The sequence below is a fragment of the Ahaetulla prasina genome, chromosome 3 (genome assembly GCF_028640845.1).
Source record: "Ahaetulla prasina isolate Xishuangbanna chromosome 3, ASM2864084v1, whole genome shotgun sequence".
Lineage (NCBI taxonomy): Eukaryota > Metazoa > Chordata > Lepidosauria > Squamata > Colubridae > Ahaetulla > Ahaetulla prasina.
Genome location: NC_080541.1, coordinates 212,841,327 through 212,868,480, shown reverse-complemented (window position 1 = coordinate 212,868,480; position 27,154 = coordinate 212,841,327). Strand labels below are relative to the sequence as shown.

Sequence of the window (27,154 nt, the reverse complement as noted above, 5' to 3'; positions counted from 1 at the left end):
TGAGTTGGTTTATTTGACCAGGTTTAAAATGGGACATGTTACTATTTTGAATGATTCTTTTTGGATTTGCTGATATCTGGATTGGAAAAAATATTGTATATTAATTTGTTTACATTTAATATGGAGTTTAAGCTTTTCCCCCACAGTTACTTTATGTGCCATGATTTGGCAGCATTTAAGCTTGCTCTTATTTAGCTGTCTTTTTAAATAGTTTCATGAACTTGTTCTTTTTAAAAAAGAAAGTATCCCTCTTTGTATTGTGTTTCCCCGAAAATAAGACCTGTCTTATATTTTTTTGAACCCCGAAATAAGCGCTTGGCCTTATTTTCAGGGAGTCTTATTATTTAAGGGTGCGTGGAGCAAGATGGGGCTTCTCTTGCTATCTTACCTGATTTCTAGCTCTGCATTTAAATATTTTCAGGGAGGGCTTATTTTAGCGCATGCGCTCAAAAGCCCGATTGGGCTTATTATCAGGGGATGTCTTATTTTCGGGGAAACAGGGTAATGTTTAATTTTAATCTTTTGTTTATATTAGGATGATTTATATTAGTTGAATATGGATTTTTAAAAAATAGTTATGAGTTGAGGTATGAAATGTTTATATGAATGGGATATGTTGCTATTTACGTTATTCTCTCTGGAACTGACATTTGGCGTGGAAATGTTGTGTATTGGGTGTGTTTACAGTTAATATGATATTTAAGCTCCCCCCCATCCCAGGGTCAATCTACAAGAGGCTTATTTTTTTAAAAAGGAGAAATAGCCACTCTTTTGTCATGTTAAACTTTATTTTTTTGGTTCTATTAGGATATTGCAATCACTTTATGCCTTTTAAATGTAGTTTTGCTTCTGGCTAGGAGCAGAGATGTAGGATGTTAGCTTTATATGTATTAATTAATGTTATTGTTTTAGGACTGTTTGCATATTTTTCTGACACCTGGATTGGAGAAGGTATTTATCGGATTTGCCTATAGTTATGGAATGAAGAGTTTTATATTTATTAAGAGGAGATGAAGAGATTATGAAATGGTTTATACTTGTAATGAGAGTGGAAAGTTGCTTTATGTTTTTTTTAAACTTTTTTTCTCCTTTCTCCGTTTTCATATTTTTTTTACTGTTGTAATTGAAACTTTCAATAAACATTAGGTTAAAAAGATTGCCTATCTTGTATAGATTACGGCATACTTGCAATCCTAAAAATACAAACAATGTCTGGTGAAGGTCCCTGCCTATTGAGAGTTGTAACTGGTGGAGGCCTGAATTCCCTATTCTTTGATTATCTATTCTGGTTCACTTTGTCTCCCAAGCATGGGAAGAAACCCATAAAAATAGAGTTGTTCTGGAAGACCTTTGGGACTTAAAGGATGCAGGAATGTGAAGGATTTATTTTATTTTTTGAAGCATAATTATATATTGTATTTCTTTTATTGTATTTAATTGCTGTTACTGAAGCAGTTTATAAAATCCTAAATAATTCAGGATAATTTATTATTTATTTTATAAAATAAATGATGGGCTTGAGATTTGCTGTACTAGCTTATGGTTTGGAATCACTGCAATATCTGAAGAGGCACAATCTGTTCTAACTTGATCTAAACCACTCCTTATAGATAAACTTTATTTCACAATCCATTTTACTGATGAACTGATACATCATTTAGAAGTATTATCTATTTTAGAGTAGAGTAACTAATCATTTTGTAGCAGAAAATAAGGAGTGTCAAATAATATCAATTTCAAATGACACTGCCTCTCTCTTTGCACTTCCAGGGGTTTAGCAAAACTTCCCTCCTTCTTTTTTAGTTTAACAATTGTCAACATACCTTTCACCTTAGTCATTTATTACCTAAGCAGACATAACCAGTTCCCCTCCGTAAGTTTTATCTCCAAGATTTTATCTTTTGAGCCAACCTTTCCAGTTTGTCAATCTGCTTCTTTAATTGCACTACTTAAATCTGAGAATGCAATTTGAATAAAATCTAACAAAATATCAAATCCTTCTCAAGTTGTGAAGCCTATCTTCGTCAGTGTACTTTTATAAGGCAAAATTCTTCTTTTTACCCCATTTCATCCATAACTGATGTTTTCCAAACTCTCACTCTAAAACAAGACTTCAGTACAATCCTATCCACCATTTTGTAGTTATTTGACACATCAACCTTTGCAGAATTTCATTTTCATATTGTCTACCCATGTACCCATGGGGAGATCATTTTGAAGATTTCTAGTAAGAGGATATGTACTAACTACCCCTTATTCTATTACGTAAGAGTCACATATCCCCATAAAGTGATGTTCAAAAGGCAATTGAATTTTGTTTTTTTTCCCCTTGAAAACATTTCACTTCTCATCCAAGAAGCTTCTTCAGTTCTGAATGAGAAGCAAAACATTTCCAAGGGAAAAAAAACAAAGCCTTTTGAACAGCATCTTTGGGACAACCATGACCTGGATGAGTGAGACTCTCCACAGACGTATCCCCACAATCACATTTTCTCCCCTATCCTTGCTGCCTGTTTTCCCCACAACTGCACAATAAATATAGTCCTCATGAAGAATGGTGACTATTCTAAGTACTGGACTTAGAGACCTGTTTATAAATTGAAAAAAGAGCAGTGCTCTTTATGATATATTTAATATTTTTTCCTTCACTATAAGCACAAATGCTAATGCCATAGGTGTTTTTGAATTACAGTGCTGCTCAGTCTCTGGAAGTCTAAAATGAATTCTGTATGATCTAAATAAATGGAGTGTAGACTTGCAACCATAATTGTTTGTAACTACAGCGATTCCATGTACACAATAATTTAGCAGGCTAAAGGTACATGTGATCTGAATGGAATTGGTACAGCGAAAAGATTCCCTGACTACTTTTGTCTTCCATATAGATTACTTCTAGAACCAAGTCAAAGAAATTCCCAGGATTGGCAAGATGCAATTGTGAATCTTGATTAAATCAGATCTGTATAATGACCTAAAGGCCAAACCAGATGTGTCGTTAAATGTGTTAATGAATTTATACACGGGGCTTCTTCTAGTGTAAATAGCTGCAATCATGCCTGACAGTAATATTGGCTTAGTGAGTAATCCCTATTAAATTTAATGAACCATTTATTTTCAATGCAAACAGTAGCCTCTTGGAAAAGAAAAGATGGAGTCCTTACCCTATAGTACTGCTTACTATAATCTTGCAAAAGAAGTCCAACACTGCAGTGAGAACCTTCTTCTGAGTTGCAACCAGAGAGTATATAGAAAAGCAACATTTTGAGTTCAGCTACTGCTACTATAATTAAACTATTATGTCTAAATACTTTATTTATAAAACATTTCTGCCAGATAAAAAGCTTCTGAAGGCTAGCCTTTTTGCCAGTTCCATTAAATGTAAGATAATACACTTAATGCTTGCACCAACGTAACAACTTGCCACATAGCTGTCTGCAGGGGATAAGAGTGGATTTGGGACAATGGGGATGTAGGAAAATATATGACATCGTGCAAACGATGCAACTTGTATTGTGTCAGACAGCATGGCACAATTATATAATTGTTCTTTTGATATCATGGTCTGTTACGGAAACCTATGGCTCCCCATAGAGATGTCAAGGCAAGCAAAGGCTAAATGGAAACTACAAGAAATATCTGAAAACGGAACCAGAGCAATTCCATGAGCAGATGAAAGTAAGTTTCTTTAATGTAGTTCTGCTATTTAGAAAAATCCTGCCAGACTAACTGCATTCTCTAGGGAAAAGGGGAATAAAAGGTTCAGGAGTCTGCCTCTGTTGCTTCCTCTAACAGAGAAACTTTAAGCTAGCCAGCCTCTTTATTCCACCCTCTACTCTAGCTAGAGATCTCAGCACAGTAGAAAAACAAAAAGTAACAACGTAATTTACCTATTGATAAAAGTACATTTTATCTGATTGGTGTGGCTCTCCAGAATGACATGCAATTTTGGCTGCAAAGTGTTACTGTTATTTTGCATGAATGTGGGGCTCAGTTATAGAACCTGTATTTTGTATTCAAAATGCATCAGGTTTAACATACAAGACCCTAATAAAAGATAGGCAATAGACAATGTAAACTTTTATGTAGGCTTCTTAGAATTTTAAAGACAAGTTTTTGAAAGGAAAGGTTTGTTTCTTCTGACAAGTCTATAATAGTGTTCTTGCTACATAGGAAGGAAGAGATGAGAGTATCATTATGTTTTGTTCTGATTTTTTTTAATATGCTAAAGTGATTAATTCTGGATGCAAGCTTCTCAGGGTACAAGAAATTGAATGCAATTATATATGGCTCATATAAGACACAGTATGAAAACATCCTGTTGGTTAAGTTCAAAAGAGGAGAAAAATCAATTGAAGGCAATTATTTAATGCTTGCCTGTATGTCTCTCATGGAAGAATGAGTTATTACAAAAATCCCCAAACCTTAATAATGAAATCTTGGCATTCCTCAAAAAAATATCTGCTCAAGGAAAAAAACTATTTTACCCAAAGTGACTACTGAAAGCTGGGTACTTTTGAAATATAATTTCACTGGAAAAGATCCTAAACGTGTGTAGTCCTGCTTGCAGCTATTTATAAAGTGAAACCATAGATGAGGAGTGGTGGGTTAGGCAGTTCAAATGGCTGCGTGCCTGCTGTAAATTAGAATTCCCCCAAGATCATCCAGAGGAAGATTTGCTGATCCAAGCTACTAAAAATAAAACCTATCCTGTTCAGCACAGTACAGAAAAAGGACATTCCAAAAACATCCATTGAAATGCAGTGCAATCAATATGATACACTAAATTCCAATTGAAGCAAGGCACACCCCATTGTGACCTAAACTAAATGGTTCTGCTATTCATAGCAAGGGTTCTCTTTCCTCCAATCACTGCAGGAAATACTCTTACAGTAGCAGAGGCGTAGTAGGCCAGCTTTGTAATTCCTTTAAGAAGCAGAAATTAGTGTAATGATGAAGACCAACAGAGTAAAGAGATGAGAAAACGCTAAGACACATTTCACCTTCTTTGCTTTAAAGGCCTAAGCAAGAGCTACAGTAGATGTTGATCACAATGTAAGACGAAACAAGAGTGCTTTTCCGTATTTGGCTCACCTATCTTCAGTGGCCGACCAAACAGTTATTTCCCTTAATTTAACTTCTATCATTTCCTGCAATAGATTTCCTGTTGTTTTCAGGTTGGAACAGTAAGGAGGAATCACTACAGCAAGGTCAGCTGTGGCCTAAAGATTGTCAGCAGGTCCTACATATTTAAAAAGAAAGCGAAAAATAATTTGCTAGAAATGTTTCCTTCTGAGTGACTAGCAATATTATTTGGAGGGCTTAAAACCAGGTAATCCTCAGTGGTGGGCTGCTGCCGGTTTGGACCAATTTGAGTGAACCGGTAGTTGCAACCTGCGTGTGCAACTACCTGGTAGTTGCAACCCCCCACACTATGCTGTCCTATTTAGCTGTGTTTTTAAGCTGCGTGCATGCATGCAAGCACCGTGCGTGAGTAAAGCGCATGTGCTCACATTTTCAGCGCCTGGCAAACTGGTTGTTAATTCATGTGCCGCCCATCTCTGGTAATCCTCTGCAGTGCTACTTGACTTGAAAGAACTCTTTGAACTCATACTTCTAAATTTAGAATAACATCATGTAGGTTCAATTAAATTCCATTGGGCAGCCTGAAAGTTATGTGCATGTTTATTAATCAGAAAGCTAAATCTGACACATGGAGTGTGGAATATTTCTGACAGACTCAGGCTCCCATTGGGACTCTGAGGAGTGTGTTTTGAGATAATTTTGGATATGCTTTCAAAGGTAAGTCTGCCATATATATATATTTGAATGACTAGATAATGCTGTTTAACTAGAATTATGAAAGAGATTCCTTTAAGCCTTTGCTCTTTTGAATCAAACTACCTGCGAGAGTAGATCCTCAATGATCAGGCTGCCAGCAGCTGTTGTGTAAACAATGCACAGGTGCAGGATGTCCTGCATTCCCCAAAGTAGTGGGCCTCCTCCCCCTTCGGTAAGGGTGCAGGGTCAGAATTCTTAGGCTGCCACCTTTATCATTTTTTTCTAATTAATGTCTCCAGTCAGAGAAACGTATTTACCTCTTTTAGTCTTCTGTAGCAACAGAGATCTGACACTACCAAAAGGTTATTTTCAGTAAAGCTATCTGCATTATCTTTTCAATCCCTATTTAAACCAAGATAAATACATTTTCTCTTTATCTATTGCTTTTTACATGTTAAAGCCATGTTTTTAAAATTTATGCATGGTGACTAATATAGATATGCCACCAAATAGTGAGTTCCCTACATAAATGACCAACTATTTTACTGCAGTGTCCAAACCATAATTTATAGAAAGGTGGAATGTTACCTGATATTGGGAGAAGTCTTTAGGCTTGCTATTTAAATATATGCATGTCAAAGCCATAATCCTATGTGCACTTAAAGGGAATAAGTCCCAATAAATTGTTTCTTTGAGAAGATGTCAAGCAGGCTGTTTATTGCAGGTTATTCACCTGTATGAGATTTCACATGGATTCATGTGCTCACTATCTCCCAAGTAATTGAAATCTTATCTTCAGCTTTGTTTTAATTTATACTGGAATAAGCACGATGCTGAATGACAAGAGCAGTATCTTCTTACCAGATTTGTGCTGTTACATGAAACTACATTGCAACTTACAGAAAACAAAAGTGGACATATTCTGGACTTTTTTGTGGGTGCTATAACATAAAGGTTATATACATCAGATCTCTCCTCCCGCCTTCCAGAAAGGCCCTATGAATGAGATCTAGGATCAATGCAAGATTGGTGGGTAGATTTTTTTTCTCTTTACAAATAACTCATGTGATCTACAAGGTATGCTGAAGCTCAAAATTCATATTAATTTGCATAGCAATAAGCAGAAAGCACTGAGGTACTGTAAATAACCCCCATTCTCCAGTAATGAGTAGGGATTTAGATTTAAATTATCTCAATACAAATATTTGATTAAGTACTGTACATCCAGAGAACTTTGAAGGCAGGCTAACCCACTGGCAACGAACTCGATGATTTGGGACAAGTAGGGAAGTTTCTGCAATACAGCCAAGGCCATAGCTTATGCTTGAACTGTTACTTTGCAGAGCCACACGTTAACACAAGGTAACACTAAAGGTAGCCCTAGACCTACAAATAGGTCGAGGGCTTTGAACTTTGTTCGAAGTTAAAATGACAGTGGAAAAAGGTGACTTGTGACTAATCTTCAATTTACAGCCTTGGCAGCTTCCCTCATGGTCACATGATCAAAATGCGGGCACTTGTCAACTGGCATGTATTTAGAACAGTTACAGTGCCCTGGGGTTACTTGATGACCATTTGCCACCTTCTCAGCCAGCTTCCAACGAGCAAAGTTAATGGGGGGAACTGGATTCGATAATGACCTTCTGATTTACTTAATAACCATGGCAACCACCTTACTTAGCAACAGAAATTCTGGTCCCAATTGTGGTCATAAGTCAAGGACTACCTATAGCAGTAGCTTCAAAAGATGCAACTGGTGATATGTTAAAATATGAAGGTGAAATAAAAAGAAACCCTCTAATTATAGGTAATTTTAAGAAAGTAGTTAATTAATATCACAATGGCATAAGTGAATGATGAAAGCCTTAAATAGCAGAAAGGTGCTACTATCATGCAGAGATAGTTGGCTGCTCCAGACATGAGTAATATTCTCCAAAATAAGCTTTGTGCTTGACCTCTCTTTATGTGTGGTATTAACTATTTTAAAGACTGATTTAGACTAATCAGTAAAGTATCACGAAGAAAGAGAATAGTTTCTTGCAATTATAACACAGCCATGTGAAGAAGTTTTAATAACAGTTTGGATAAACATATAACCACTGGCATACCAATATTATATCTATACAAGGTTGCCCTGGAGAACAATGATTTTATCTGACAGAGGGGAATATTTGTACCTCAGGGTTGAAATGGGGTGGATCTTGGTGCTTTCTGAGCTTGGTTGTTTTCTTACAGGTATTGCTTACCCGAACTAGGTAACATCATCAGTGCAGCCTGTGTCTATTTATATGTAGGTTCAGAAACAGCCTAATTATGTCCAATTCAGGGGGTGGTGGTGTTAAGTAACATGAGGTTAAATCTAAAAACTCCTTTTAAGCACTAAAGGTCCTAAATGTGTTTACCAGAGATTTTGGCTTTCCTTACTCTCCCTAGTAATTCCTTGCCAAATTTCAAAGGTCTCTGAAACAGCATAGAGTTTTGATGGGAATTTCCCATGCATGGTACAATGTTAGAATAGAAGGAACTGACATCTAGATTCTAATAAAAGTCTTGGAATAAAAATCCTTATTTGACTTTAGTTTAAAGTACTGAGCAAACTGCCTTGAAAACACCCTAGTAAGTACATCCCTGACATTCATTCTTTCACACATTCAGTTCCACGTATGTTGCGGGACAAACATTATATCTTTGATAAAATAGTGAAGTGTCAAAGCTATTGGATTGACTTGTAATGCCAACCTCTCCAAGCTTCGATTCTAAATAATTATTGCCAGTATATGGCTCTTTGGACAAGGTGACATACATGTCCTCAAGCTGATTCTTGAAAGTAAAACTCAGAACAAACTAATGACATAAACAAGTCAAGATATGGAATGAACAATAATTTCATTATTAAAGTACATCGTTTGGTTAGCAGGAATGCCAAATACTCCATAATTGGCTTTTTTCTTTTCAGAGAAACTTCTGATAAAGCACACAACATGCTACAAAATTAGAATTTTGAATTCTTAGACAAATGTACATAGGCTTAAATATCCTGACTCAATACTTCTAATTGCATTGGTTAACTATAATAATTCTCCCAAGAGTAATGCTGAATTATATGGTATAGAATAAAACAGTATAAACTGTGTATTTCCAAGTAATATTTGAAATTCCCTTTTAAGTGGTGAATTAAGAGCAAGCCACCAGACATGTTCCACTGAATAGGAAATATCAAAGCCTTATAGCTTTTTTTTACACACTATGAATTTACCTGCCTATATTTTAAAGAAAAAAAACGTGGGGTATGTTTGCTCTATTTGCAACAAAAATAAATGATGAGAAATCATGTGATGGGGCAAAATTAATTTATAGTTTAAAATAAATGGAAAGCACAACCAAATCTAAGAAATAATCTGTTTAAAAGAGGGTGTTAAGAGATGAGTTCAACTACATGGAAGCAACATTGACACTGTCCCAGACAGTGAATGCCATTTCTGGATTATTCGGTCCCAAAGGAAGCCTCAAAGTACACTAGCAGCAACCCCTGCTGGATAGTGAGGGAAATCTTTCCCAGTGCTATTCTAGAGGATGCCAACTGATTTAAGGCTCATTGCTCAGGTTGGAATTCCTGGCAATTGTTTGTAGGACCTTCTTTCACAATCTACCTCATGGATGAAAGAGAGAAATAAACAAAAACCCTACCTTTAGCAATGGCACTTTCATAATTTATATTACTTCAGACACTGGTTTCATAAATAAGTAAAAAATGTTTATGCTAAGCAATTAGAAACATTTCCCACCTAACATGCTTGCTCTAAGGCTACTGACAGCAACTGATACCTGTCAGTTGTGGTCAAATTATTTTCATCTATTTCAACTAAGCTTCTTACTAGTATCTTAACTGGAAGTTATTAAGAAGAGTCTACGTCTATTGAACTATAAAATAATTAAATATAACAAGCTAAGATTGTCTAAGGCTACACTTTCCCTTTTTTTTTTGCTTAAAAGCAAAGTTCGTATTTATATTTCTATAATAATATCAGAAAATAAAAAGTGCAATTTAAGATTGGGTACTGAATGGGCTGATTTGGTCACTCTTATCAATATCATTATTCAGGCAGCCACATCAATCATCTGTTCTTTCTAGTCTTCAAAGAAGCAACAATGAAAACATTAAGGCTTATAGTAACAGCAAGGAGTGCAGAATGGCACTAACATCAAGCCAAACCTTTCTTTTCCATATTTTCTAGCCCACTCCCTCCAAAATCCATAAAAAGTGCTAGTTTCACTTCCCCAATTACAAAAGCATGGCAATGTTTTTCTACAAAACTATGAAATATCAAGGCTTATAATCTGTACATTGGATTCTTCTCTTCAAAGATTAAAGCAGAATGAAAGGCAATTCCCTTTGACTGTAAGAGATTAGTTTGTACACTGCACATGTGGGAACAGTCTTGACAGCAAGATCTCCACAGAATGTATGTAAGAATGCCAGAAATGGTCCATGATGGGGTCTTTGAATATCAGGGAGATCAGAATTCAGTATCAGTAATAGATACTCAAAATAAACCTTTAATGTTTAAGGCCAAATACTTTATAAAAGCTAGCTTGTTGGGTCTCAGTATCAACAACAGCTGCGTTTTGTCACAGAAGGCTGTCTTCTAAGTTTGAAACCCTTACCAACAGATGGAGGGTTGGCATCGGTGGATGGAATTCTACGACCTGGAGAGGTAGGGAAAAAACAGCATTAAAGAGTATTAAAAGAACAATTGAGGAAGACTGTAAGTAAAATGGGAGGCTATACTAATAGGATAAATAAATAGAGACTCCTTCCTAAAGTCTAACTCTATTACAAGACATTCATAATTTTGATAATACATAAAAAAAGAGAATAATTTTCTCAAGACATCTATTAAAACAAACACAGGGCATACAAATAAAAATTTAACCATCAATGCTGCAGCTATTGTTCAGCAGCCTGAAGTCAGGCTAACCTTTCTTCAAATAATAGGGTTACAGGTAAAGGAAAAAAAATAACATACTTTAAAAAAAAAAAAGACTGGAAGCCTTAATATGGATTTTTTGATGAATGAAAGAAATATTGATGATTTATGGATATGGGAGAAGGGTTAAAGAAGCAGGGAAAAGAGTAGGATGGCAATTACTCAATAGAAAGAAGGGCAGAACTCAAAATTCTGTTTTCTCTTTTTTACTTCTCTTTGTTCTTATTTTTCTTTTCATTCTTTTCATGTATTATAAATTATAATAAAAATATTAACCCCTCCCCGAAAGTACTAGGATTATGTTTTTTGAAATTAAACCAAAAGTACGGGTAAACTACCAAATAATTTATTCAAACTGCTTGGAATTCATCTTATAAGCTGAATGCTTAATGATTAACTTGGAAGTTCACCTATAAATTTAGCACTTCAAGTTTATTTACCATATTTTTCAGACTATAAAATGCCCCGGATTATAAGACACATCTAGCTTTTGGGGAGGAAAACGAAAAAAAATCTGCCTCTGCCTCCCAGCAATTTGCCTCCTTGCAGCAAACAGCAAACACCTGGTCAGCTTCAGGACAGCCTGATTTAGCACAAGTAGCTGATTGACGATTGGATCGGCCTCCTGGAATATTGACAATCAGCTGTTCCAGGCTGCGGGAATAGCCGCTGCCTCTGTGTGTCCCATTTTTGGCCTCCGTGTGCCCCGTTTTCGGCCTGTTCCAGGTGGCGGGGATTGCCGCCTATTGCTGCCGAGTGATACACATGGAAAATGGGAAGCACAGAGGCCAAAAATGGGACGTACGGAGGCAATGATAGGCGGCGGCGATCCCCGCAGCCTGGAACAGCTGATCGTTGGGATTCCGGGAGGCTGATCCAACCACCAATAAGCTACTCGTGCTAAATCAGGCTGTGCTGAAGTTGACCAGGGTGTTTGCTGTAAGGAGGCAAAGGCCAAAGGGTGGGGGCCGGTGGGTGGGTGGATCTTCAACAACATTCGCTCTACAAGACACACAGATATTTCCACCCACTTTTTTGGGGGGGGTGGGGGCGGGGGAAAAGTATATCTTATAGTCCGAAAAATATGGTAATTAAGTAAAAGTACCACACAAAATTACCAGTCTTATCAGATAAATTACATAACATTAATTATCAGATATTGATAATTTCTTTTTCTCTCTCCATGGAACCAAAGGTTATCTTACACAATAAACTGGCAATTTTCTGGTGCAAATAAACAAATTACATACATACATACATACACACATACAGGTACACACACACACGTAAATGTCTGTGTGTGTGTGTGTGTGTGTTAGTACAAATTATCATAAAATACACTATTAAATATGATACTGGATAGCTTAAATGAAGCTTAAACATGTTTATAGCAACAGTTGCATATAAAGGTAAAGGTTCCCCTAGCACATACATGTTAGTCATTGCCGACTCTCCGTTTAAAAGCTGAAGAGCCAGCGCTGTCCGAAGACATCTCCGTGGTCATGTGGCCGGCATGACTCAATGCCAAAGGCGCCAAAAATAGGTGGTCCCTATTTTTTCTACTTGCATTTTTACATGCTTTCGAAACTGCTAGGTTGGCAGAAGCTGGGGCAAGTAACGGGAGCTCACCCCGTTACATGGCAGCACTAGGGATTCGAACTGCTGAGCTGCCGATCTTTCGACTGACAAGCTCAATGTCCTAGCCCCTGAGCCACCACGTCCCCCTACAGTTGCATATATAACATAGTAAATAAAAAAATTAAACCTCTATGTTTAAATTCATTTCCCAGGAGAGAAGTGTATTGTTTTTCTTACAACACCCACAGAAACTTAGGAACAAGAACATGTAATGTGGCTACTTAATACTTTTAAGGAGAAGTGCTTTTCTCATATCAACACAATGAAGTACTGATTTCAAAAGGTTTGCACAGCTCTAATGCTTACTGTATATTCCATATCCTCTCCTTCTAGTGATATGAAACAAACCCACTACCTATTAGTTAGCAAAGTTAAAATATTTAACAGGATGAAAAATGTTAATGCCGGTACTTTTCTCATTCTTCTGCCAAGATATGATTTGAAAGATCAAATTAACCTCTGTGTCCTAATGATGAAATGAAAATGATGCTAATTATGAAGAGAGTGTACAACTAGTAGAAGCAGAGCATGAAGCTAATGTAAGATTCCTTTCTGTTGGTAACTAGGAACTCAAGAAGAAAAATATTAGTGATTTACTGATGTTGAATACTTACTTATTTCTATAAACAGTTCATTTATGTTTATTGCATTTTTTGCACTAGTCTCTACAAATATTGCATGGATGGAATCTGCATAGTCTTTAGCATCTTTTTCGATAACTTCTCTGCAGGGTGGGAAGAGAATACATACTATAAATAAATAATAATTTACCTTCATTTTAGCAAAGAAAATTAATTGCAAATCAATATAGCATTATCACTTATTTTTACAACTAAGCCAAACTCTGTAACACACTTTATCTGAGAGATGTGGAAACAGAATCAGTTTTTAACAGAATTTGTAGTAGTAGTACGTCTCTCTAGACTGCCAAAATATTAGTGGTTCAATATAATAGATAGCTGCCCCGAGTCATTGATTGAGATAGGCAGCTATAGAAATTGATTGATTGAATAAAATACAGCAAGAAGAAGGATGTGGATAATTCTGCACATCATAAAACAAACATTTGGTTCCATAATGATTTACTGATAGTTAAAAGCCAGTAATTTTTTTGTAATGTATATCCAGGAAAGCATGGATGACAATTAATGTTTAAATGAAGCTTAATTTCAGCATTCTTACATCATCTCAGCAACTGCCTTCCACTCAACCAATTATTTAGGAATTACGCTCTGTTCTCTCCTTGCCCAAACAGGATTTAATCAAATGCAAGACTCTTTCATAGTTATATACAGTTCATGCTGTATCCCTTCCACCCTTTGTTATTTAACAAATAGCCCAATTTTCTTTCAGTGATTTGATTAACATAGTGGCCAGTAATTAAAATGAAAGTAAATTACTGTAGTGAATATTAAAAACTAAATAAAACTTGTTTTGAGACAGACTAAGTGTTTCTTGCCTCTTCAATATATTAAAATTAATTAAGGATTAAAGTATCCATATATTTTTGGGAAATGAAGTATAACAAGAGATTGTACTGGTAGATTTGTAATAAAATGTTACCAACAGCTGGATAAGACCCTTTTTAATTTACCTTACATCATTAAGATCACACTTATTTCCAGCAATTGCTACAACAATATTGGGTGGTCCATGCTGGCGAAGTTCTTTTACCCAGTTTTTTAATGTTGAAAATGTTTCCTAAAATGAAAGCAACAAGATCAGTAAATCTAATAAAACAGCAAAACTGTAGATTTTGGAAGTGCATTTAATTTACCTCTTTTGTAATATCATAGACTATAATAGCTGCTGCAGACCCTCGATAATACATTGGTGCCAGAGCACGAAACTGTAAAGAGAAAGAGCACATAAAAATGGCTTCTGTGCCATAGTAATCATATCAAACATTAAATGAAAGTGGGATTGAAATATGAGTAAGAGAAATAAAATAAAATTCATTATAAGGCATCTTTGTCCTCTTATCAGTTTTTTCCCCCTCACATTTCCTCCAAATAAACAAGTAATACAACTAAATGAGAATCTAAGTATAACAACCTGGGAAAGCAATTTAAGCAAAGAGAAAGTGATTGGCTCTGATCGCTTAGCAAGTTTCACAGTTCAGTGGATTATATGTACCTACAGCACTCTAAACTTTAACCCTTTAACCAATATAAAATGTGTTGATGCTCTGTAAAGTTTTAGGCAGCATTCATAAATTGTGGAAGTGCAAGGAGACAGTATAGATTATATCTTCATTTCAATTGTTTTATTTTTAAAAAAAATAAAGTAATAAAGATACTGACATAATTTATTTTCCATTGCTAGCAGAATATTACATATAGTATAATATCTGGCACACTGATGCACATTTTGCTAGAATATGAGGATATATAATGAATCCATTTATGATGTATCCATATAATTGCTAGATTTATAATAAAGCAACTAGAAATACAAAAAAATGATATATGATATAGAAGAACCGTGGTGGTGCAGTGGTTAGAATGCAGTACTGCAGGCTAACTCACTGCTCACTCCAGGAGTTTGAACAACTTAAGTTTGACTCAGCCTTCTATTCTTCCAAGGCTGGTAAAACGAGGATCCAGATTGTTAGGGGCAATATGCTGATTCTGTAAACCACTTACAGAAAGCTGTAAAGCAATATGAAGTGGTATATAAGTGCTATATGACATGGGAAAAAAACTTGCTCTCATTTTATATGCAATTTAAAACAATTTAAAACTTCAGCCAAAAGATCTAGAATGCATTATTTAGATGTAGTGAAAGAAGAGAAAAAAGATATAATAAAAGGTAAAGGTAAATTTCAATCCTGTTTACTAAGCAATTAAAGATGAATGGTAGATTAGCTGCCCAATTGGGCTTATTATAAGAGAATATCTTATTTTGGGGGAAACAGGGTATATATATATATTTATAGTTTTATTATACTTGTACCATGCTATACAAGAAAATCAATGCAAAACATTTCTTAAAGTGAATAGGTCAAGGCTGATTGGGAAATTGAAGTTGAATGTTCTTCATTCTTAGTCATACTGACCCTTTTATACTTGCTACAAAAGGGGAGGATCACAATTCTGAGTCACAAAGCTAACAATACATCATGTTATTTTTGTTGCAAGAGCTGCAAGTTTTACTCAAATAAAAAAAACATCCTCTTTCCCCCCCCAAACATTGTAAAATCAGCTACATATAGACATATTTAAAGAAAATAGACTCTAAAGTTTATTCTGTTATTCAAACCTGCAGATTGGTAAGAATTCTGAAACAATTAACTACTGGTCTTATGTAAAAATCGTACTTTTACCCTGTGTCAAAATCACAAAATATCTAGTAAGCGTAGAGGCAAGGACACACCTACATTTTAGGGACAGGTGATTTACTTGTTTATTAAATTCCTCATGTGGAAAGGATTCAAGAGAAAACACAAAAATAAAATGGAGGATGTTCCAAGCAATAACATTACATATTACAGCTGCGCAAAACACTCAAAAAAGCACTTTTTAAAGTGTGTTGATGCAAATAGAATGTGTGTGTGCGTGTGCGTGTGTGTATGGAAGTATCCCTCCTCAAAATGCTGACATGACACTGTCCTCCAGAAGGCTGGAGGGGTGAGTGAGGGGTTGCCCATAATGTTTTTGCTAGCAGCTCCAGTGGACTACTGTCTAAAGGTAAAGGTAAAGGTTCCTCTCGCACATATGTGCTAGTTGTTCCCGACTCTAGAGGGCGGTGCTCATCTCCATTTCAAAGCTGAAGAGCCAGCACTGTCCAAAGACGTCTCCATGGTCATGTGGCCGGCATGACTAAATGCCAAAGGTGCCCAAAACCTTGTTGCCTTCCCACCAAAGGTGGTCCCTATTTTTCTATTTGCATGTTTTACCTGCTTTCAAACTGCTAGGTTGACAGAAGCTGGGACAAGTAATGGGAGCTCACCCTGTTACGTGGCATTAGGGATTTGAACAAATGAACTGCCGACTTTTCGATCAACAAGCTCAGCATCTTAGCCACTGCGCCACTGCTTGGACTACTGTCTACACATACACAAAAAGATCAGGAAAAAGGCCCCGAAGCAGCTCTGAATTCAAGAGGAGCCAACATGTTTTATGAAGTGCTTCTTCATATGTTTTGCATGCAGTCTTCCAAGAAAGTCACAGGTTTAGAGCCATACATGGGGATGTGGGGAGAGGGGGAAAAAAGCCCTAAGTGGACAAATATTAATGAAGCACAGAAAAAGGCTTTCTCAAGAATACATCATTAAGGAAGTTTTTTTTTCCTAGCAAATATAATTATATCACCAAGGGGGTAAAGCTAAAATTTTGAGCCTGTTTTTTACTGGCAAATGTTAATTTGCATTGGAAATCACATTTCCAAGAATGTGAAGTGAAAAATGTAATAATTTTAAAATAGCAATCTATTTTAGAGGAAAAGTATTCATCCTTCTTCTATGAGTCACATGCTATACCATTCCCATATTACACCATTCCTAGGCTGTCTTATCATCAAAGCCTCATTAAAGTTTCTGAAATACAAGTGATAAACTGACCCAGAATACATAGAGCCTAGTGTGGATCCATGCACTATAGAGTAATTACTAGTATACTATTAAATAAGGATATCTTTTTCCTATGCATTTTCTACTATGCATCAAATTGTTTTCCAATTCATTGTCTCATTTTATCTTACTTCATGGACATATTAGAATAAAACTATTTCTTGAATTTGAAAAATAAGTACTGAAAGGTCAATGAAGCAGGGATATAATATATCGACAAAGACATTTATCTATCCTTTATCTCTGTGTATCATTTCACAAAATAATGACAATGATTCTGAAATTCCCTATTACGAAATCTACATCTATACTGTATCTAAGTGACTCCTGATAATTAAGATGAGCATTATAAAAATCCCTTAAAATAACAGCCAACTATAAGTAGGTCACAGAGAAAGATGTCATCAACCCCCATGTAAAAATGCTTTATCTACTTACTCGTTCTTGTCCTGCTGTATCCCATATTAGGAATTTATGTAATTCGTTCTGATACTGTACTGTCTTGGTCATGAAAGATGCTCTGAAAAGAATGTTATCCATGAATATACCGTAAAACAAAGAAAGCCCTGAACTGAAAATCAACGCATTTCTCATAAAACATATTAAAGTTTAGATTAATTTTATAACTTTAAAGATGGGAGGGAAGGAAAATGTGTATATTTCATGTTTCTTTATCTAGAAGTAAAGAGAACATATGAGACAAGATAAATGCTTTAGAACAGCGTTCCCCAATCTTTTTGGCTTGGTGGACCGGTGGTGGGGATGGGTGGGGGCAGATGGTTTTATGTGTGTGCTGCTTTCACAAATAAAGCTTTGTCTTTGTGCATACATGTATCCTACCCACCACTTCCATGGCCTGGTTCTGAACAGGTTGTGCCCCCGGCACCAGGCTGTGAACCAGGAGTTGGGGACCCTTGCTTTAGAAAACTAAAATTGATTGAAGTATCCATTCCATTTTCTTTTCATAAGAGATCTTAAAGAGGGAGGGAAGTTCAAGTTGCTTCATTAGTGTTTATATTACAAAATAGGTTGCTTGACTGGCTGCTTTATTTTATTACTAGGAAAATAAAATAGGACAGAATTTTGCTACAATTGGGCACAAGGAACTGAGGCTTATTCATTTTGTTAAAAGCCTCTATTTACGCCATTTCAATTCCTACTGGACCTATTAGGCCATAGACAGAATACATCTACATGCTTTATTTAGTAAAACAGAGAGATTTCAATTTATTATCAAACACAAATATTACCCAATGAAAATTTTAGCAAAGTTATCCTTATGCAACCAACACAAAAAAAAAAACTGGAATCAGAGGGCAAAATAAATTGATATAACATACTTTTAATGTTGCAATTTATACCACAAGAATTGAAGGACTGACATTCTCTACCAATTATATAATGGTTTGAATTGCTTCTCATTGCATACTTGAGCAAACATTCAATTACTCAGAGTCTAGAGTGGAGGAGGGTTGTTGAGTAATTTTGTCTGAATATACCACTATATAGGTTAAAAGGTTCACTTTTTTTTCTTTTATACAAATTGATTTAACTAAACAATCACATAGTATGATATAAATACATGGTTAAGACTATGTAAATAGGCCATGAGTGATAAATATTAACACAAATTCTTATATTTTTATTTTCTTTAGCAAATAGCAACATTAAAAACCCTAAACACGGATATAGTTTTGTATCTCATTAATCAGAACAATATGGTTATTATTGGTATCGTCTGTGAGATGAAAGTTTATTTCTTGGCATTGTTAAAATGTGAGCAATCATCCTAAGAATGCGGAATAATAGCTTCAAACTTCATTAAGTGGTTTTAATTGCAGAATTACTAAGCCACACTTCAAATGTTGAACAAAATTCATGATTTATGAAGTGATATGAGTTTGGAAGGAAAAAATCTGTAACCACAGTTTTCAAAGTCTCTGATATCTTTAACTGAAGGAAAACAAATGTGCAGGATTGCCTATTGTTTAGAAGGCATTTGAGAAAAAATGATACCAATTAGTTATATGGATTTATGAAAGGTCAAAAATAAATGGTTCAATTTTACAGAATTCAGGATACAGGATATACTATACAGGATAAAGGTGGGATAAAAATAAAATAAATTCAGATTTTCCACATATGTATGCGCACTGTGACTGAATGTGGAAATAAGATGGGATGGGGTGGATACTGGAGAAATAGGCACTTGTGGTTGACTACAGGAAGCCTTTAAGTCTTTATGTAAACTAAGAAGTGGAAGCCCATCTTACATTAATGGCATTAGTGTACAGGATGTTACCAAGAAAAACAGAAGTATTCCAACTATTACATTATGTTAAAATTAGGACTTTAAAATAACTGAAATTTAATAGTAAAACTGGCTTTATAGAGAATGCGAATTTAAGATTTAACTTTTTCTGAAATCTTTATGGCAATGTTTGTAAAGTAATGGAAACAGCCACTAATTTGCATTCTCAATTCATTTTCCAAAATAATTTTCTGTACTGCTCTCAAAAATGGTTTAACAAATATTTAATTCAGTTCATTGAAATTATTTATACAGGCTACTCAACTAGCAGATTTCATAATAAGGATGTACATAGAATTAAAAATACGAAATAACTAATAAACTTAAAAATCAACAAGAAGCACAACACAATATATTGTAACGCAACCAAGGTCGTACCATATTCATATTAGCTTTTAAAGCATTCAAAGTTCTATCTCAATGCTTTGAGGATTATTCAGATTTTCAGAGTCTTATGAAAACCCAATCCAATAGAGTTGGAGCCATCTTATTCAAGGAGGGGGAATTATTTTGTTTCAAAGGGCAGACATAAAGACAGAGAAGTCCTGCATTGTAGGTTCTACTACATGACGCTGTTTCATCTAAGGGACATCATGTCCATCCCATTAGGCCTTATGGGACAGGTAGAAACAGCAGGAGATAGGTGTTCTTGCAAATGTTTCCTTATTTAATGTATTTGCTAGTTACCTATGTAAATTAAGCAACCCCTAATTTGCTATTTGAACCTTATATTTTAAAATTTAGGAATAGGAAATTCAGGCCTACGTCAAGTGCCTGATCTTCGGACCTTCCGTCGTGAGCTAAAAACATACTTATTTACTCAAGCAGGACTGGCATAAATAGTTGATTTTAAATTGGGGTTTTAGAGATTTTAAATATTTGTAAATTTTTTAAATTATCGGCCATTTATTAATAGTTTCTTTTAATTTCTTTTAATTGTATATACTCTGTATTTTATTTCGGCTGTACACCGCCCTGAGTCCTTCGGGAGAAGGGCGGTATAAAAATCTAATAAAATAAATAAATAAATAAATAAATTGTAGATTAAATGATTAATCATAAGCCATTAGAGAAATATTTGTAAATTTTATTTCCTTTTTTCCCCCAGTAAATGAGATGTGGCTCTTGAATTCCTTTGAAGGTAGCATGTTTGGGGCAACATTTATTGAAATAGAATAACATATCTATGGTAAAGTCAGTTAAAAGCAGAATGTGCAGACCTACCTAGATTCTACTGGTCTGTAATAAAGAAAATATTTATACAATAGCCTGAAAATGTAAAGGTGCTTCAGCTTGTGTTGAATCTGCAGTAGCAGTCTGACAGTACAACTTCTATACTAAGTATCTCCAAAATAGGAGGTGGCAAGATCCATAACCTAACAGACTAAATATACTAGCTTATAGTAATCTAAAATGTGTTATGGCATAATCATTTCTCAAAAAAAAAAAAAGAAATATAAGTAATGAAGTTATTCTTTCTACGAATATTTGTAAATATTATTTTCATTATTCCTACAGAAGGTAAAATTAACAAGGAACCCATTTTGTTTTTTCAAGGGAATTCTTCAAGTTCTCACTTATTCTTCACTTAGAACTTGATCCTTAGCAATGAATGATTTATCACAAATCCTGAAGAACTCTATATGGAAATATTATTTCATAGCATTTCATCCAACAATCACAGTTAATTAGTAGTAAAAATCATCTCCATTGAAGCACTGCCACTGATCAACTCTTTTATCCTTATTTTTTAGACAGATAATTGACTAGTTTTGCAGGATAGCTGACTCCAATATAACACCTGGCCAGTTTCATTCAGTGCTGATGGGGTGAAAGGTCACATTATCAGCCACTGACCTGTGGGGTGCAATAGGGCTTGACACTCTCCCCTTTTATTAACATCTACATGAAAACCACTGGATAAGGTCAATGTGCTGAAGATATCCAATTACACATCTCAATCTTGACTTGACCAGATTACGCTATCCTGATCCAGTGCCTGCTTCTATGGGCCTGGATAAAACAGTCTCGAGTTTAATCCTACAAATCAAGCAATTTTGCTTCTTTGACATACCCTCCCTCCCTTGTTCTGGAGACTTCTATCTAGTCATTAATTATACTGAAGTTCTCCTTAAGAGACTATTGTGGAATCTGAGGGTCCTCTTGGACTCACAGCTCCTGCGCAAGAGCAGATGGCAGCCGCGGCTTAGAGAGCCTTCACACGTTTACTTAGTGTGCCACTTCCACTTGTTCCTGGACTGTGAAGTCTTTCAGATAGTCACTGTAGTGTTAGTTACCCTTGACTGGGCTATTGTAATGCACCCTATACGCAGAGGTGGGCTGCTGGGGGTTCGGGAGAACCTCTAGTTAAGATTCTCTGAAGTTCGGAGAACCCCCAAATCCCACACCTGGCTGGTCCCACCCACCCCGCCCTTCCCCAGAGTCCCCATGCGGCCTGTTTTGGATGTAGGTAAGTGCAGGGCGCGCATGGAGGCTCCGGGAGGGCGAAAAACAGGCCTACCGGAGCCTGGGGAAGCTGTTTTCGCCCACCTGGAGGCTTGAGAGAAGCCTCCGGAGCCTAAGGAAACGCCCCCCCCTACTGTGGTGCAGGAGGCCAACTAGGCCACGCCCACCCAGCAACCGGGCAGAGAACCCCTTGCTAAAATTTTTGAAGCCTACCCCTGCCTATATGTGGCTGCCCTTGAAGACCACTTGAAAAATATAGGTGGTCCTGTGCAATGATGTCTCTGCTGCTTTGAGAGCTGCACTGGCTGGCAATTGGCTTCTAGGTGTCATGGAAGATTCTAGTTATCACCTATAAAGCCCTTCCTGCCATGCAGCCTGGCTATTTGGGGGACTATCTGTCTACATGGGTCTGACCATGTGGGGGATCAGCAAGTTTAGTTTGTATTTGCTCTCATTATTGTAACTAAAATCCTTAATAAAATTATGAAAAAAACTCACACACTTTATATAACTCTTAGCTTCCTAGCTCATGAAACTTCTATTTTTTAATATTATTAAACTTCTACGCTGCCCATCTTGTCGAGATGATTCTAGGCAGCTTATACTCATAAAATTAAAATAGGATAGAAAACCTTAAAACAATAAATAAAAACCAAATATTTAAAATTCAGATAAAATTCAATCAATCAAGATGGGAAAAAGGGAACAAGGTGTGCATGGGGAAAAGGTGGGGGTCAGTCTAATCCATTAACCACCTCCAAGATGTCACTCCCCTTTGGAGCCGCAGTCCAGCAGGCGAGATAGGATACTTACCCAATTGTTGGATTGATGTTTGGATCGAAGCTGTCTTCTACAAAGCGCCACACAATGCTTGATTTGCCCACGCCTGTGTCCTTAAAGAGAAACGAAACAGGTAAAGTTTCAATTATCCTATCTGTATTTCTAGAAGCAGCTCTAGTTTCAGCATTTTCCATTCAACTACTATGAATTTGGATAAATCAATTTCTTTTTTCAAAAAATATCTTAATCTAAACATTATCCATTGAAAAATAAAAATGCCTTAAATCATTTGAAACAAAGAGATAAAGGATTCTTAAAATCTCAACTAGTAATTTCTTAATATCTGAATCAAAGACATTACAGGTAGTCCTAAATCTTACACTAGTTTGTTTAATGACTGTTCAAAGTTTCAACAGCACTGAAAAAAGTGACTTATGACCATTTTTCACACTTGACCGCTGCAGCATCCCCATGGTCACCTGATCGAAATTCAGATGCGTGGCAATTTACTCTTATTTATGGTGGTTGCAGTGCCCCAGGATCAAGATATTTTTTGGAAAAAGAAATAACCTTTTGCGACCTTCTGTCAAGCAAACTCAATGGGGAAGCCAGATTCGTTTAACAACCATGCTATTAACTTAACAACTGCAGTGATTCATTTAACAATGGTGAGAAGAAAGTTCGTAAAATGGGACAACACTCACTTAACAACAGAAATTTTGAGCTCAATTGTAGTCATAAATTGAGGGCTACCTGTACCTTATTTGAATCTACTAAAATCAACAGTCTAAGGCTGTGATGGCGAACCTATGGCACACGTGCCAGAGGTGGCATGCAGAGCTCTCTCTGCTGGCACGCATGCTGTCGCCCCAGGTCAGATCTCTGTGGTGTTTCTTTTGTGAGCTTCTGTCCCTGCAAACAATGAAACAGAAGCTCATGAAAGAAAAAGATCTTATCTCTTCCTGTGCTGCTGGTGTTGGGATGCCCCGCCTCCTGCTGGCCAGCTGGTCTTCAGGTCTCTGCTGCACATGCGCGCATGTCCATACATGCACATGTTCGTGCATGCATGCATGCGTGACCACACATGTGCTTGTTCACTCACACTTCTTTCAGTTTGGGCATGCAGGTTGCGTACTTGGTGTCTAAAAGGTTCGCCATCATGGCATTAAGGTAACATAGGGTAATGATTTTATTTATTTATTAATTTATAATAATAAATAATGATAGAGCAAAGCTACCATACTGTAGAACCTTTTGAGTAAATATGAACTAAATTATCATATTATTTCTGTCCAAAATGAACAAAATATATGGGCTCTAAATGCACTCATAATTAACTTTACTCAGTGAACCCAACTTTCTGGACCACATAAACACAAGGGCTATTGAACTGATGCTCCAAAACTCCAATAGCAGCAAGTAGTTTAATGGCCTTCATATTGTCTACTGCTAGTGTTTTATTTTAGATAACACAGTACTTCTATGCCTTCCGAAATAAACATTTGCCATGTAAACATAGCAACATACTTTACCAGACACTATTTCAACAGCTATACAATGATCCACCCTAAAAATATGTACACTAAACAACTGGGATAGGAAAGAAGGTGTTTTAGGTATTTCAAGGGTGCTAGTAAAGGGTGGTGTTATTCAACCTCTCCCTATTTAATGAAAGGCTATGTATGCATTCATAAACCTGGGGAGGAAAAACATTAAGCAGGTTTGATTTAAATATTTGAGAAAGTATAGTGATGTTTCTGTAATTATTTCTTTTTGTGTACAAATATAGACAAGCTCTAAACTGGACAAAATACCTATTTTTTCCCCCCACAACTAAATATTCAATGCTCAATAACAATAACATCATTAACAGTAATGTCATGACTTTGGAGGAATGGCTTGAGCCTGTGGTCAAAATTCATGCCAAAGTTAAATAAAGTTTTTTATAAATAAAGTTTAAGGTGTAGTAGTTAAGGTGATAGGCTAGAAACCAGGAAACTGTGAGCTGCAGTCTTCCCTTAGACATAAAAACTGGCTGGGTGACCCTTTTAATCCAATCCATATCACATGATTGTTGTCATGGGGTAAATAGGAGGGGCCTTGAGTTATATATAGAAAAGGCAAGACAAAATGATGATATCAACATGAATACATTACAACATCCTAGGTTCTTAAGAAGAACTTGATGATATGAAGGCCAACACTAACTAAAGAACTGGCAGCTGTGACTTCACATTTTTGTAAACAGATCATAATAATAGCTTTAGCTGAAGATTCTGGGATTCAGTAACGGTGGTATAGCTAGTCCTCAACTTACAACCACACTTGAGTCCAAAATTTATGTTGCTAAACAAGGCAGCTAAGTGAGTTGCACCTCATTTTACAACTTTTTGCCACTATTATTAAGCAAAGTACTGCAGCTGTTAAGTGAATCATACTGTCATTAAGCAAATCTGGCTTCCCCCATTGACTTTGTCAGAAGCCAGTTAGGAAGGTTACAAATGTTGATCACATGATCCTGGGACAGTGCAACTGTCATAAATACATGCCAGTTGCCGAGTGCCTGAATTTTGATCACTTGACCATGAGGATGCTGCAATGGTTCAGTGAAAACCGTCGTTTTTTTAATCTCTGGTCATTAAGCTAATAATTGTTAAGTCACAAACTACCTGTATTACTAAAGAAAAAGGTATCTTTGTCTGTTTCCACGTTCTTAAAAACATGCACATTCTTCTCCATTTAAGTGCAAAATATATAAAATATTCTGCCTTGTTCTATACAGGTAGTCCTCGACTTATGACAATTGAGCCCAAAATTTATGTTGCTAATTGAAATATTTGTTAAGTGAGTTTTGCCCCATTTTAAGATCTTTCTTGCCACAGTTAAGTGAGCCACTGCAGCTGTTAATTTAGTAACACGGTTGTTAAGTGAATCTAATTTCTCCATTGACTTTGCTTGTCAGGTGGTTGCAAAAGGAGCTCACATGACCCTGGGACACAGTAATGGTCATAAATATGAACCAGTTGCCAAGCAACAGAATTTTGATCACGAGAATACAGAGACGCTGCAATGTTATGTGAAAAATGGTCCCATGTCCCTTTTTTCAACATCGTTGTAACTTTGAACGGTCACTAAATGAACTGTTGTAAGTCAAGGACTACCTGTACCAATCAAAGAGCACCATGAATATTGCCTAACTCCTTTAGAATAGAATAGAATAGAATAGAATAGAATAGAATAGAATAGAATAGATGCAGAACAATTCTGTTTAGAGAATATTGGTTTTCTGGAAAATTGTATATTTTTCTCCTATAAACCTCTCATAATTGGACTTTAATTCAAATTACACTTAATATTTTATAGTGAAATCCTATGACTATCTCCTCAGAAATAAGATTCTATGCAATGGTCCCATAGTCTTGACCATCGCCCTGTGATCCTTTAAGATAAAGGATTTTGTTGCATACTCTTTAAAATGAGTATGCAACAAACTCCTCTCAAAATGTCCACCAGTAATTAGGACATATGTTTTTAAACACTAAACTTTTTTCCAGAAACATTGCGAATAATTATTGTGGAATTGGTTGGAGAACAAATTACGAAATTATCTTTCCTTTCCAAGAAAGAACATAAACCTCTAAAAGTTGCAGTGGTGAGCACATTATTTGGAAAAAAAACCCAAAACCCTACAGAGGGAGCTCAGGCTGGACTCTCAATAAATGCATTATGAGGAGCTGCTTGAAGTTAATAAATAAATAAATAAATAAAATAAAAGGAGCGTCACAGGCCAAGTCCATATTGTTTTCAGAAGTCAAAGGGCTGTCAGACGATAATCCTAAAAAGACCGACCTGGCAAGGCGCCTTTTTGAAACCTGCCGAGAACTGGAATGAAGTTATTCGTTTAAATGTTAAACGCTTCTCGTGGGGGGGGGGGGAAGCAGACGACCCCAATTCTAAGGTGCGATCCCCCCCCCGCCCACAACTAAGGTAACGATGACCAGAGAGAGCCATTAGCCGAGCTCCATGGAGAGAGCAAAAACCCGCCGTCCTTCTTCCGAGGAAGGCGCCGCCGAAATCCAAAACGAACTTTTTAAACCAGCCTGAAACAAAGGAGAAAAAGAGAAGCCGCGCTTGTCCTCCCCGCCCCTTCCGACTCACCCCAAGGAGGCAAACTTTCAGCTCCCGCAGAGCCATCGCTCGAGAACCGAGGGGGCCGCCGCTGCTTTTAGGAACCGCCGCCGGCGCTGCCGTCCGGCCACACCATCACCCCCTTCGCGGGACTCACATGGAAAAGCCGCCCCGCAGCTCCCCAGCGGAGTCTCCGGAGAAGGCGGCCGGGGAAAAAAAAAAGGGTGGGTGTGGGGAGGCCTCTTAAGGCGGGGCCCAGAGAAACAGCCTTGCGCCCTGCCTCGGCTCCGGGCTACAGGTGAACGCGCCTCTTCCTTCTCCTCAGAACCCACAGGCCGCGCGCCATCTTGGACAGCCCCGCGTCGCCGCGTCACACGTGACGCCCGCCCCGCCTCCTTTTCCCAGTGACCTAATCCAGGGAGGGAGGGAGGAAGGAAACGCCCATCTTGGCGCGCGGGCCGCCCTCCGGCTCTCCAGGCGGGCCTCGGCTTAGCG

General features: G+C 36.8%; 1 protein-coding gene across 1 annotated transcript; it reads right to left on the bottom strand.

The window, feature by feature from the left end:
- Nucleotides 1-236: 236 nt before the first annotated feature.
- Nucleotides 237-27,000, bottom strand: RAB22A (RAB22A, member RAS oncogene family). The gene is made up of 7 exons (XM_058177735.1): nt 26,690-27,000; nt 22,565-22,644; nt 17,413-17,494; nt 14,182-14,253; nt 13,999-14,105; nt 13,019-13,128; nt 237-10,485 (listed from the first exon to the last, which is right to left on the bottom strand). Exons 1-7 carry the CDS (start codon nt 26,723-26,725, stop codon nt 10,388-10,390), a joined length of 585 nt encoding a protein of 194 aa, XP_058033718.1. The 5' UTR covers nt 26,726-27,000; the 3' UTR covers nt 237-10,387.
- Nucleotides 27,001-27,154: the final 154 nt, after the last annotated feature.

Excerpts from the sequence above, each read along its gene's own strand:
- RAB22A (XM_058177735.1), bottom strand. The coding sequence starts at position 26,725 with ATGGCTCTGCGGGAGCTGAAAGTTTGCCTCCTTGGG. Across the intron at positions 17,495-22,564 it reads AACATCAATCCAACAATTGG|AGCATCTTTCATGACCAAGA; the intron begins GTAAGTATCCTA and ends CATTCTTTTCAG. Across the intron at positions 10,486-13,018 it reads TGAACTGTTTATAGAAATAA|GTCGTAGAATTCCATCCACC; the intron begins GTAAGTATTCAA and ends CTACCTCTCCAG.